At 35.7% G+C, this 14868-nt stretch overlaps 1 protein-coding gene across 2 annotated transcripts in view; it reads right to left on the minus strand.

The window, feature by feature from the left end:
- LOC106880730 (heat shock factor 2-binding protein) overlaps positions 1-14868 on the minus strand; it is a 228874-nt gene that overhangs the window by 14685 nt on the left and 199321 nt on the right. For both annotated transcript variants that reach the window (XM_052967847.1, XM_052967848.1), the window contains exons 7-8: positions 11038-11161; positions 1373-1476 (exon numbers count right to left, since the gene is read on the minus strand). In XM_052967847.1, the coding sequence (XP_052823807.1) occupies positions 1373-1476; positions 11038-11161 (228 nt within the window). The remainder of the gene's footprint in view (positions 1-1372; positions 1477-11037; positions 11162-14868) is intronic.

Consider the following 14868-nt stretch of genomic DNA (forward strand, 5'->3'; position numbering starts at 1 on the left):
TATATATATATATATATATATATATATATGAATGAATGAATGAATGAACTAAAGACTAAATGTCAACCAGTATTTATTAAATTGTCTTCATTACTACCTGACAGCTGTAACTTTTCAGTAAAGTGAGTCCAGAATTTATTTTCAATTCTCAATTAGAACCACTTTAATGATTAAATTCATTAAAGTGAGTTGGTACCCGAAGCCCTTACAGACAGCCCTCTTTGTTCATGGAAAGGTATAAATATTACAACTTGCTATGTTAGGGATATTCTAATGAGCATAAAAGCCTTATATGGATAAAAGGATATGAATGAAAGCTGGAATGTAACTTGTTGAACAAAGGTTTCAGCGACCAAACTGAAGCAGCATTTGCTTCTGAGTAGAGGTGTGTGTTTATATCCCATTACAGGTACTGTCTTACATATCATGAGAGATGTAATAAAACATGCAAGTGCCACTTGACTAAACAGGAAATGAAAGCAATCAGGTGGGCTACAATGCTAGAATAAAATGTTCTCACTTGTGTGAAAAGAGCAGATCTACTATCCATTTACTAAGGCCAGCATAACAAATGAAGAAGAAGCCTTCAACTGGAAAGCATAGAGGAGAAAACTAGTAATTGCAAAGTTTCTCTCTGAAGACAGGATGCAAACACCATGACTACTGCTCAGCACCCTATAGACATTATTAAGGGGTGTTAGATATGACATGGACATCATGAAAACTAAGTTCTCCCAAACTGTGATGCTCTTTGTGTGTGTCTCCAGTGAGGTGGTGTCATGCTGCCCCGCATCTCTGAACAGGGCCTTATGCTCAATTCAAATGGCTATGTGAGAAACTCCTGGAGACTGTAATCAAACTCTGGCTGGAGAGGGTTGCTACAGGAAGGCCATGTGTGTAGCAGCAGGATTTGACTCCTTTTCATGCCTCTGGAAATAGTCAAGTGGTTGTCAGAAAATTTCTACAACTTCACCAGCCCCGATTTCTGGCCCCTGAATTCCCCCAATTGTAATGCCATTGGAATACTATGTGTGGCATGTGATTGGAAAAGACACCAAAGTCAAGATCAAGGAGGTGTTCAAAGTTCTTCCCATGGACAATGTGAGGAAGACATGTACCAAGTTCTGGAGCCACCTTGATGCTGTGGTGGAGGCTGAGGGTTGCTACTTTGAATAAACTGTTATCTCTTGTCATTAATCTATTTGAAAATTTTTGAATATTTTGAAAAAAAAAAAAAAATTTGAATGAGATATTGTATTTTCTTTCCCTTTTATGCAAACTGTCAAATTTAGCACAAACACCCTGTATAGTCTTAGACACTGTAGTTAGTAAAAGAGAGCTTTGTGATTATATATCAGAGTATCATTCTTACCTGTTAAAAGCCAAACTAAAAGCTGGAATACTGTTGTTTTATTGCAGATATACTTCAGACCTTTTTGGTTGATAGATATGTTATAGAGGGACATCAAAATGAGACTGAAAATAGCAAACAGAGAAAAAAAATATTTTAAAATATAATTGTTCTCCAAATTGTGTACTTTCAATAATAAATCAAAAACTAAAGCAAGAAACAATTTTAAATGATGGGTTTACTAAAGAGATGATCTGAGTATGCTCTGCTTGGTGTTGCACAATGTTAGTATGCATGACGGAACACGCATGTGCTGAGAAAAATGTGCATCAGAAAAATTAACTGTAGCATATTCACCATCTACTTCAATTACTGCTTCCCATTTGCTTGGCAGACAGTCAGACTGTCATTTAAAGATGTTTTTGTTAAATAAAAGCCGCAATAATTATGCACCAACCCAATGGTTCTCTCAAATTGTACCATATTTAACCTACCTCTTCTCCAGCAAATTCTTACAATAAATTGATAATTCTTTATCATACATTCATTATCTTTTTTTATCATAGCCTCTTTTCTTCTCTTACTCACAGATATTGAAAAGTACCTCTATACAGTTGCTTGACTGGCAAAAAGTAACAGCCAACAGCCAAATCTCCCTGAAATCACACCCTGAAGTCTTCCCAAAATAAGAAGGTTATTCATGGCTGGATTGTCTTTGATTATAGCTGCACTGGACCAAGGTTGATTTGAGAAATAACAGCAAATGCAAATCTACAAAATAATACATCACCAGACTATGTACAACTCGGCCACATACACTGATCAGGCTCCAGGCTCTTACAACATATATTTAGTAAAAGCACTATACTAAATATATATTTTTTCACTGTCACTTCGGTCATCTAGATAACATATCCCTTAAAATCAACAGTAAAAGTTCATGTAAAACTATGAAGCAGGTGGATTATAAATATCAATTTTAAATTAACTGGTATCTTTTATTATCTAAGTTTTTGCTCCAATCAAGGTGCATTATCTACATACAATTAAGTTACAATCTGTTATCTTCCAATCTGTGAAAGTTTTTAGCTCCAGATACTCAACTGCTGACCTACATATTCGTTTCTTATCTATTTTAATTATGAGTCTGATATCCAATCTAGTTTTGCAAGTTCTTACATTGGTCTTTTAATATAAATTAGGTAATTTGCATTGAAATGCATCGACAAGCCAAATCTGAAATCTGCTGTAAAGTTTTTCAATGTAAGGATAAACAGGAGGACTGCATGAACAGAAATCTAATAAATACATATTGATTTCAAATTCTGGCACAAGGCCAGCAACTTTAGGGGAAGTGGGTATGTTGATTAAATTGACCCCAGTGCTCAGCTTTGTAAACGAGTGTCACCATCATGCAAGCAGTTTTCTTTGTTTCCAAATATCCATGAAAACATAACTGTTCATAGGGAAATATTACCTTATTTGGAATTAGGTGAGGGAAGGTGACAGGAAAGGCATCCAGCCACAGAAAATCTGCCTCTAAAAATTCCTTCCAGCCCATGCAAGCATGGAAAAGTAGACTTTCAACCAATAATGAGAACAATTTTGCCTATGAAGATGGTGGAAGTGGTGGTGGTGGTGAGGATAGTGCCAACAACAGTAAAAACAAACATGATTTATGCCTTATGGCCATTCTGATAATTTCCTTCGTTTAACCAAAGAAATTAGTGGCATCAGAAATAGTATTTGTCAAAATGGTAAAGGCATCAATAGACATTGGAATCATCATTCAACAACTTCTAAGGTTATCTCAGAAATTCAGACATTTTCAGCTTGTGAGAAATTTTTCTCAGAGTTCAGAATAATAAATTTGCTGCTAAATATGAGTCATAATATATATCTGTTAGTAAGAGGACAGCTTCTCAATAAATTTAAAACTAGAATATTAAGATATATACTGTACAATTTATTGTACATCTTGTTTTAATAAAGATATTTCATTCCGTGTTTATATTTTCATAACTGAATTTTGTATGATAGCTTCGTTCTCAGATGAAATAAAGATCTTACACAGAAGTGAAGCAGTAAGAAACTCAACTAGTAAGAAAGTAAAAACACTTGCTCTGAAATAGTAAATCATTTTCATGAAATGAGAAATGTTCACTTTGAAATAATTATTTTATATAGGTGCAAGAGTGGCTGTGTGGTAAGAAGCTTGCTTCCAAACCACATGGTTCCGGGTTCAGTCTCACTGCGTGGCACCTTGGGCAAGTGTCTTCTACTATAGCCTCAGGACAACCAAAACCTTGTGAGTGGATTTGGTAGATGGAAACTAATAGAAGGCCATCGTATGTGTGTGTGTGTGTGTGCATATATAGGTGCAGGAGTGGCTGTGTGGTAAGAAGCTTGCTTCCCAACCACATGGTTTCGGGTTCAGTCCCACTGCATGGTACCTGGGCAAGTGTCTTCTACTATAGCCTTGGTCCGATCAAAGCCTTGTGAGTAGATTTAGTAGATGGAAACTGAAAGAAGCCTGTTGTGTATATATACATATATATTTGTGTGTTTGTGTTTGTCCCTCCCCATCATTGCTTGACAACTGAGGGGCATAAACACACCAATAGAATAACTACTAGGCTTACAAAGCATAAGTCCTGGGGTCGATTTGTTTGACTAAAGGCAGTGCTCCAGCACTGAGTAAATGAGTATTAAAGCTAATGAATTCAATGCATTTTTGTAGGAAGTGTGAATATTCTGTGATGTGAATTTGTATTTTATTCTAAGTATTTCAGAGAAATTATTTAATGGAAGCACTAAAAGCCTTTCTGAAGTCATGTGGTAAAAGAGTTTCAGAGAATTGTAGTAATATATAGGATTAAGGTCTATAATGAAAAAAACAGAGAGGAAGTTCATTAGCTGGAAAGGAAAACTACTGGCTAAGATTATGATAGATGACCAGATGAATGGAAAAGCTAGAAATCTGACTAAACGAAACATTTCTGGTGCAGATGTTGTTAAGCTAAATCCTTTGGAGTTCCCTTGACAAATCAATTTTGTATTTTTGTTTATATTTGCAAATGTGACTAATACCAGATGTTTAACATTCTAGAAAAAAGAAAAAAAAAAAAGAACCAAATTGAACCGAATATTCAAATACACTCACCAATAAATATTAAAGAATTTTTAAAACTTTGATATTTTAACCCTTTTGTGACCATCCTTCTAATGAAATACACTGCCTGTATGTTTCAATAGATTTTGAAAATAATTAAGATTTTGGAGGAATCTAGTAAAATAACCAACCAAGCTTAAAGTTGATGTTAATTGAAAGAAAGGCCATTACATAAAATCATTATGGAAGGTTTTAATTAATATATGAGCACTTCAAAACGGGCAGCTTTTTGCCATAGAACTAGAGGTGGTCTCATGTGGGTCACTATCAAATGGGTTAATAACTAAATATGCTTGAAATAAATCAAAAGTGACTTTGTGGGAGAAACCTCAGAAGCTTAACAGCTGAGGATTATAAAGTTAGAAGTCATAAAAACTGCCAGTGTTAAAACTGAAACCTCCTCCTCATCATCATCGTTTAACATCCGTTTTCCATGCTGGCATGGGTTGGACGATTTGACTGGGGTCTGGTGAACCAGATAGCTACACCAGGCTCCAATCTGATCTGGCAGAGTTTCTACAGCTGGATGCCCTTCCTAATGCCAACCACTCTGAGAATGTAGTCGGTGCTTTTACGTGCCACCGGCACAAGGGCCAGTCACATGGTACTAGCAACGGCCATGCTCAAAATGGTGTTTTTACGTGCCACTTGCACGGGAGCCAGTCCATCGGCACAATAAGCTTTCAATTTATTTGCAAACTATAATTGGCTTATTGGTTAACAATAATAATAATAATAATAATAATAGTACTAATAATCTTTTCTATTATAGGCACAAGGCCTGAAATTTGGTGGAGGAGACGAATCAATATCATCGACCCCCAGTGTTTCACTGGTACTTAATTTATCGACCCTGAAAAGATGAAAGGTAAAGTCGACCTCAGTGGAATTTGAACTCAGAATGGAGTGACGGGCGAAATACTGTTAAGCATTTTGTCCAGTGTGCCACAATAATAATAATAATAATAATAATAATAATAATAATAATAATGGTTTCAAATTTTGCCACAAAGGCAGCAATTTTGCGGGAGGAGATGTGTTGATTACATTGACCCCAGTGTTTCACTGGTACTTAATTTATCGACCCTGAAAGGATGAAAGGCAAGGTAGATCTCGGCGGAATTTGAACTCAGAACGTAGCAACGGGCAAAATACCACTAAGCATTTAGTCCGGCGTGCTAACAAGTCTGCCAGCTTGCCACATCATCATCATCATCATCATCATCGTTTAACGTCCGCTTTCCATGCTAGCATGGGTTGGACGATTTGACTGAGGACTGGTGAAACCGGATGGCAACACCAGGCTCCAGTCTGATTTGGCCACCTTAATAATAATAATAATGATAATAATAATATATTTATCAATGCCAAGGGAAAATATTGGACTACTTAGCCAAAGTCATGAGCAATTAAGGAAAACCATGGTATTTTATTCTCGTTTTAGTTTACCTTAATATTTAGAACAAGGAAGCTCCAGCAAAACAAAACCCAATCACTGCAACAGATGTCTAAATTAGAAGAACCATGAACACCACATCAAAATGGTAAACATTGATGTAACATGTGACAAGGATTTATTGCAAAACAGAGGAAATATTAAACATTTCAAAACATCCCCCCTCAATAAAGTCATCAGGAGCACTTAAGCTTAACTTTAAGCTATTTTTACACAGATGACGAGAAGCCTTCATTTAATTTAATATTAATGAATAATTACTGCTACAAACAAACTCCATTTCCTAAAGCATCAAGTTTTCAGCGCTAGGATTTCTTTAAATCCAAACCATTCTCCTTTTGATTGCTGACCTGTTTTTATTATTTCTTTATTTTTAATCAGGAGCCAAACCCTAGAATACTATTTTACCATAAACTCTACCCAACACTACTCTCTTTTCCATGTTATCACAAAGCTAGCTTAGATTATTTCATTCCTTCAGTATGTCGCCTTTCTTACTAGTATTTCAAATAAGAGGTTTAGATTTCTGTTTTATTAGCAGTCTTTCACTCCTCCTCCTCCTCCTCCTCTGCTTTTTTTTAATGTATATTTTTAACATTCAAAGTATATATACTGTGAATGACAATTATTAGATGTAAGTTCCTTCAGCCACCAGCTTGTTATCACGTCAAAACCACTGCAGATCCGATTAACTTTGGAAATATGAGAAATTGAGTAGAGAAAAGTATAGACACTTTACAATGTAGACATAGTGATACATGTTGCATTTGAGAGATGATGGAAAACTGCATCTAAAATGATTAAACACAAGATATATGGCTTATTTATTTCTTTTTTTTTTTTTTTTTTTTTTTTTTTTTTTTTTTTGAGAATAGAATCTAAGACGGAAAATGAGAGCAATGACATTGGACCAGTTGAAAGATGGATTAACAACTTAATAAATGTTAGCAGAGTAAAATGTCAGCCTGTAATGTTTTATGTTGTAATTGAGAAACAGGTGGTGATAGATGTACCCCCAGTTTAAGTCTGAGAAAGACTTCATTTATTAATGACTCCATAAATTCTGACAGAGGAACTGAATAAAGTATCAAAAATATATCGGGATATGAAACTATAGTAGAGGGATATATTTTTTAAAAATACTGTCATAAATTGTATTCATATAATACAATAAAAAAACAACATGAGGGGAAAATAAAAGATTTAAGAATAATTATAGAATGGAAACTAGGTGAACTGGGAGAGTGAAGTAAATATAAATGGATTAGTGAATAGGTAAGACTTTATTCAGATGAGAATTCAGTGATGGATTAAGTAAGCAAAAAATAACCTTGGTGATATTTTGGAAATAGAAAAAGCAAGTGTAAAAGGAATTAAGGAAATAACGAAGAAAGATACCTGGAGGCAAAACAAATATATTACAATACAGCATATAATAGAAGTGGCAAGTGATTGAAAAAGCATATAGTTGTTGAATTTGAGACAGTGTTAAAGAATCATGGAATAGGCAATAGTAACTTGAAGAGTAATTTAAGAGAAACAACAAGAATGTATGGTTAATAGATTCAGCAGAAAAACCAGTGTACAATGAAAGCTATTTAAGTGGGGAAATGAAATACAGACAAATATTTTAGGAGTCTAATAAAACAAAAGGAGTATCAAACAGCAAGAGAAACAAATTAAAAATTAATATTAGATATTTGAGAATAAGTAAAGGAGCACTCCGTCGGTTATGATAATGAGGGTCTCAGCTGATGAGATCAACGGAACAGCCTGCTCATGAAATTAACGTGCAAGTGGCTGAGCACTCCACAGACACGTGTACCCTTCTTGTAGCTCTCAAGGAGATTCAGCGTGACACAGAGTGTGACAAGGCTGGCCCTTTGAAATACAGGTACAACTCATCTTTGCCAGCTGAGTGGACTGGAGCAATGCGAAATAAAGTGTCTTGCTCAAGGACACAATGCATCGCTGGGAATTGAACTCACGACTTTACGATCGTGAGCCAAATGCCCTAACCACTAAGCCATGCACCTTCACTTTGAGAATAAGTATAGGAATACAGACCACATAGTCTAAACAGTGACAATCTTGGATTTGTATTTTCTTGGTCATGTGTTAAGATTAGCAGGATATGATTAACTTTTTAATATTCTACTTCTCCATGTTTGCATGGGCCAGGTGGAATTTGCCAAGGCAGATTTTCTACAGCTGGATGCCCTTCCTGTCACCAAAGCCTTGGGGGGCGGATTTGGTAGACGGAAACTGAAAGAAGCCCGTCGTATATATGTATATGTATGTGCTTGTGTATGTTTGTGTGTCTGTGTTTGTCCCCCCAACATCGCTTGACAACTGATGGTGGTGTGTTTACATCCCCGTAACTTAGTGGTTCAGCAAAAGAGACCGATAGAATAAGTACTAGGCTTACAAAGAATAAGTCCTGGGGTCAATTTGCTCAACTAAAGGCGGTGCTCCAGCATGGCCACAGTCAAATGACTGAAACAAGTAAAAGAGTAAAAAGAGAGTATAGTAACTCCACTTTAGGAGCCCAGTAAATGCTGGAAACTTGTTAATGAAGGTAGAGACTATAAAAGAGACAACATCAACTTGTACGTAATGAACTGTAAAAATGGGTTCAACACAGGGTCTAATTAAAGACAGGATAAAATAGAAGATGACTATTAGGTAGGCCTATCTAAACACACCAGTATAGAAAAACAGATGTTGAAATGGTGATGATTGTCCCTCATTCATTTTGGTTTTTTAATATTTTCATGACTGAATACCATATTATTCTATGCATATTCCAGTATTTTTTAAAGAAATTATACATGCAGCTAATATATAAATTAATGGAAATAAACAATTATGTTATTCCCAAAGGAAATATTAATTTCCATTGCAAGTAAGTAAATCTGTTTAATTTGATACTTAAAAATAACATTAAATCTAAACTAATTTTATATAGAAAGTAAAATAATGAGATAGAATAAACAGTGGAAGTATGTGTGATGTTACATGAACTAATCTAAAATTACATTAAAAACATGTCCAAATTAGTGGTGCCACCGTTGATAGAGGCAGATTGTGGAAATCAGATAGCTGGTTCTGATCATAGTTGAAGAGATTCTACAAATAATTTCAGAATCAACGTTTAATCTTATCAAAGCTGCTAATAAGGAATCAAGTTGTTCACCTTGTGAATCCAAAACAATTTCTTTTTCATGGAACCATTGAGTAAAGTAAATATAGTTATTTCTATGCAACATTTATGGTTTCCTAATTTATAATAAATTAGAACAAACATAGATTTAATCCAAAATGTCAGACTTGTTGGCTCAAAGCTTTAACAAGGTCTACTGAAGAAGGGAAAATAGGAAAAGAAGGCATTCACTTCGGAAGTTATTAAGTGCTATGAAATGACTTTAAATTAATTAAATATGTTATCTACCCTGTGCTGGTGGCACGTAAAAAGTACTGTTTGAGCATGGTCGATGACAGTGCCGCCTGACTGGCTCCTGTACCAGTGGAACGCAAAAAGCACCATTCGAGCATGATTGATGCCAGTGCTGGCTGACTGGTCCTGTGCTGGTGGCACATAAAAAATACCATTTGAGCATGGTCGATGCCAATGCCACCTGACTGGCACCTGTGCTGGTGGCACCTAAAAAGCACCATTTGAGTGTGATTGATGCCAGTGCTGTCTGACTGGCTCCCATGCTGGTGACACATAAAAAAGCACCATTCAAGTGTGACCAATGACAGTATTGCCTGACTGGCCCTCGTGCCGGTCGCACATAAAAAGCACCCACTACACTCTCAGAGTGGTTGGTGTTAGGAAGAACATCCAGCTGTAGAAACATTGCCAGATCAGATTGGAGCCTAGTGCAGCCTCCTGGCTCACCAGCCCTAAGTCAAACCATCCAACCCATGCCAGCATGGAAAGTAGACATTAAACAATGACGATGATGATGATGTTATCTGTATTGGAGATAGTTACAAACACTATGTAAATTCTATGGAAAATTCATTAACTAATTTTGAGTGACAGTTTAAAAATTGTACTTAACAAAACAGTTTCTGTTAATATTGTCCTTGTAAAGAAGTGATTCAATACCATCAACAGGTCTTTAAAAAATTCTAAATGATATGAAAACTATATTGTTATTTGCTAGACTAATTAATTGACAACATATATTTAATGGTATAGTCTACAGTTAGATAATAATTTACAAGCACATATTACTGGCACTTGTGCCGGTGGCATGTGAACAAAACATTGGACTGAGTCCATCGCAGCATTACTCAAGAAAGAAGAAGAAAGAGTGAGAGAAAGTTGGGGGCAAACGAGTACAATAGGGGTCGCCACCACCCCCTGCCGGAGCCTTGTGGGGCTTTAGGTGTTTTCACTCAATAAACACAAAACAGCCGGTCTGGGAATCGAAACCGTGATCCTCTGACCGCGAATCCACTGCTCTAACCATTGGGCCATTGCGCCTCCACACACACACACACACACACACACATATACATATATATATATATATATATATATATATATATATATATATATATATATATATATATATTGCATACTTCTTACAACATTAACAATTTTTAACTCTTATTTCTTGCAATAGAGGTGCTTCAACACCTTCACTCACAATAAGTGACGATAAAATACTTTTCCTTTGTGGTATAATATTGTGCCTAGCTGTTTTATATAAATTTTTATATATGCATGATTTTACATTTGTGTATGTCCCCCACTAACACCTGACAACTAGTCTTGGTCTGTTCATGTCCTCGTAATTTAGCAATTTTGGCTAAAGGGACCAATGGAATAAATACTAGACTAAAAAACATAAGAGGTGAGATCGATTTGTTTGACTAAACCCTTCAAGGCAGTGCCCCAGCATGGCCACAGACCAAAGGCTGAAATAAGTAAAAGTTAAAGAAAAAAAAAGAAATACCTGAAATATCTATGTAAAATATATCACATTTATGCTAGCAGGGAGAACAAGAATAATTGTAAAACATTGCTTGGTGAGCACTTACTTCTTTAGTTTTGTACTTTTCTTGTTGGGTGCTTCAGCCAATACTGTGATGAAAATATCAATAATTTGACATCCATAAGTGTTGTTCACAAGAAAGTCTCGACCATAAGCAGATGCTGCAATATCTATCAAGGAAAGACAAAAAAGAAAAAAATATTAAATCATTATTCATTCATCAACAATCTAAACGATACAACTTATTTAGATGAGTTAATGAAGATGAGCTTTACTCTTTTACTTGTTTCAGTCTTTTGACTGCGGCTATGCTGGAGCACCACCTTTAGTCAAGCAAATCAACCCCAGGACTTATTCTTTGTAAGCCTAGTACTTATTCTATCGGGCCCTTTTGCCGAACTGCTAAGTTATGGGGACATAAACACACCAGCATCAGTTGTCAAGCGATGGTGGAGGAGCAAACACAGACAAATAAATATATATACATATATACGACGGGTTTCTTTCAGTTTCTGTCTACCAAATCCACTCACAAGGCTTTGGTCGGCCCGAGGCTATAGTAGAAGACACTTGCCCAAGGTGCCATGCAGTGGGACTGAACCCAGAACCATGTGGTTGGTAAGCAAGCTACTTACCACATAGCCACTCCTGCACCTTTGTTACAGTATTGGTAAAAATTTGCTTCCAGCTCCTTATGTTTATAGTTTGAATCCTGCCAAGGTTTATTTCACCTTTCATTATTTCAGGGTTGATAAAATTAAGTAACAGCCTAGCACTAGGGTTGATGGTGTCGACTAACAATCTCTCCTCGAAATTGCTAGCTTTGTGTCTAAACTGGAAACATTATTATTATGTTTAACAATAACTTCATTGGAAAATATCACAAAGTGTCATATAGCACATGTAGGATGGTATGAACCAATGAAGCTCTACTTTCTCAAGATTTGAGGAAGATTTGGCAACTATTTTCTAGCAGGTTGAGCAACTTGCATACAGACTGCCTTATTGGTTTGTTAGGAGTGAGCTGGTGAGTCATAAATTAATATACAACGTCCAATATACCTACCCTAACTACCTGTCTGTTAAGGGTACACCAGGCACATGCATCACAACCATATGTGTATGACACAGTGACCTCATATCAAGATAAACAGCACAGGTCAAATAGCCCATTCCACTCAAAAGGTCCTTGAATAAGGGTTGTTTAAGAATGAACAATGAAACACCCATGTTTCCAGGGATGAATTATTCAAACCCCAAAGAATTCCCCTCAACACATGGCTACAATGCTCTCCCACGTAAATTAATATAAAGACATAAAATATAACTTCAAATCTATAATTGAGATTAAACTTCCTTTATATGTTGTTAACTATAATACTTTTGATAAAACATACTCATGCTAAATATTCGGTCGGTAAAAACTTACACAAAAACTAAATTCCAACTAAATAGTCATTACTATAAAAGTCTTCAATTTTAGTATTTTGTCATCATCGCAGCAGCAGCAGCAGCAGTAGTAGTAGTAGTATAAGAAGTGGTGGTATTTTGAATTACATCTTATTTTTAAATCTCAGCACATTTTTTAAATATTAAGAGCACAGTTGCTCTTGAGAAAAAGAAAAAATTAAAAATAAAAATTGTTTGAAATAAAATGTTCTTGTATATGCTTTTAGTTTTATAACAGGTTTATGCCATGCATATATGCATATTTTCATTCATGTATACCATTATTTTTCATTATAATCCGTTCTTTGTTTAACAGAATCTAAGAAAGATTGAAAGGTCAACTTTTAAACTCTGATGGAAGTCTGATAAAACTACAAAATATTGGAAACCTAACATAGTGGTATGGCAGTGAAAGTAAACTTGTTCCCTGCTGTGAAAATTCCCACAGGAGAAAAAGTATTGCAGATTGTTTTGTCAACTGCTAAATACTTTTGGAAATTCAATGATTCAAAGGATTTTGAAAAGAGCATCTGGATTTGAAAGCTGATATGGAGCTCATGACTCAGCAATAATGTGTTACTTGATCAGTAAATATTGGAAAATAGAACTTAAGGGAATAACACTGATAACATTCATGTAATCAAGCAGAACTTCTAGATTTTTGTCATTTAGATCAACAATTTCCAAATCCAGGAGGTGAAGGATTCTTGCCAGATGCTAGAAAAAAGTCCAGTATGGCTGAGGTACAGCCATGTGGTTAAGAATCTCATTTTTCAACCATGTGGCTTTGAGTTCAGTTCCACTGTGCACCACCTTAGGTAAGTGTCTTCTCTACAACCCCAGACTGACCAATGTTTAGTGAGTGAATATGGTAGACAGAAACTGTGTGGAAGCCCATTGTATATATATATATATATATGTATATATATATACACACACATATTAGCGTGTGTATATATACACACATATATACATTGTGCGTGAGAAGACCTGGCAAGCCAAGTGAGACCATAACCCATGGCCTTTGCCAGTGGTGTAGCCAGCCCAATTATGCATACCTTTCCTTCATTGGACACTAAACTCTGCTTGTGAAGACCTGTTGAGGCAAGAGAAATCGAAATTGAACCAAATTCGACTGGCACCCATGCCAACCTTTCCTTCATTGGACACTAAACTCTGCTTGCGAAGACCTGTTGGGGCAAGTGAAATTGAAATTGAATCAAATTTGATGACTGGCATCCATTCCAGTGGGGCGCTAACAGCACCGTCCGAGTGTGATCATTGTCAGAGCAGCTGCCTGGCTTCTGTGCCGGTGGCACGTAAATAAACCATTTGTTTATTCTTATTGGTTGCAAATTTATTCCAGTAAAGAATTTTCCTCCTCTTATAAAAAGACACTGACAAATAAAAAAAAAAGTCTGTTGCCAAAGAAAATGAAATGATTAAAATCCAACCAGGACTAAGTATTAATGAACATAGCTTGGTGAATTTAGATGGCTCTTACAACAGCAAATGTTTCAAAATATCAGTGAAAAGTTTTTTGCTGATTTGTTGTATGAAATACAACACAAGTGATAACAGCAACAAATTGGTAATTTTTGAATTATGTTCTGATAAAAGTCCTTTCATGTGTTATCAAACAGGAAAATGGGTGTTTGATTTACATTGAAGTATACTGACAATTTGATATATCAAATAAGTATTGTGTATCTAATAAGTTTCAGGATTTAGTAGCAAACTTCTGCAGAATATGCACAAATTTTGCAAAGTGTTGCAACATTTTTTCAAAACTCACTGTAAAGAGAGAAAAATCTTTTGTTCCCATCAAAAGTAGTGGTTCTTGAAATTTATCTCATCCCAATTAACTGCAATACTAATTGTGTTACAAAGATAGAGTAACTATCCGTGCCAGCAAGCCATCTGACAGTCTATTATCATCAGGGCAAAGGCAATATATGATGTCACTTACTTCAAACTATTGGTAAACAGGAACCTGATTGTCAATGTAGTATTTATCGGATCTTTGGGCCATTTCCTGTTCTCATCTGCTAACTCTTGTATAGTAAATACATATTTATCTGTAAAGTGGTTGTTGATAGAAAGGGCCAAAACTGAAATGCACAGGACATGTGGTCCTTCAATCCATTTAGGAGGACAATAACTCCAAATGTGAATTGAGTCAGACTATGACAATCCATTCAACTCATGCCAACATGGAAAATAGACTAAAAATTTATAAACACACAAACTTTTACAAAGGAATGGTTGATTGTAACTTCAAAGTTTTGGCTTGTTCACCTTCATCATACTCTGCTTTACATGAGCTCTTTTTGGTTTTATGTGGTCTGTGGCAAGATTCTTTTTTTTTTTTTGTGTGGGTAGGTGGAGTTATGTTAGTGATAACCAAGTGTGGCATCAGCAAACTGGG

The sequence above is a fragment of the Octopus bimaculoides genome, chromosome 5, assembly GCF_001194135.2.
Source record: "Octopus bimaculoides isolate UCB-OBI-ISO-001 chromosome 5, ASM119413v2, whole genome shotgun sequence".
Taxonomy (NCBI): domain Eukaryota; kingdom Metazoa; phylum Mollusca; class Cephalopoda; order Octopoda; family Octopodidae; genus Octopus; species Octopus bimaculoides.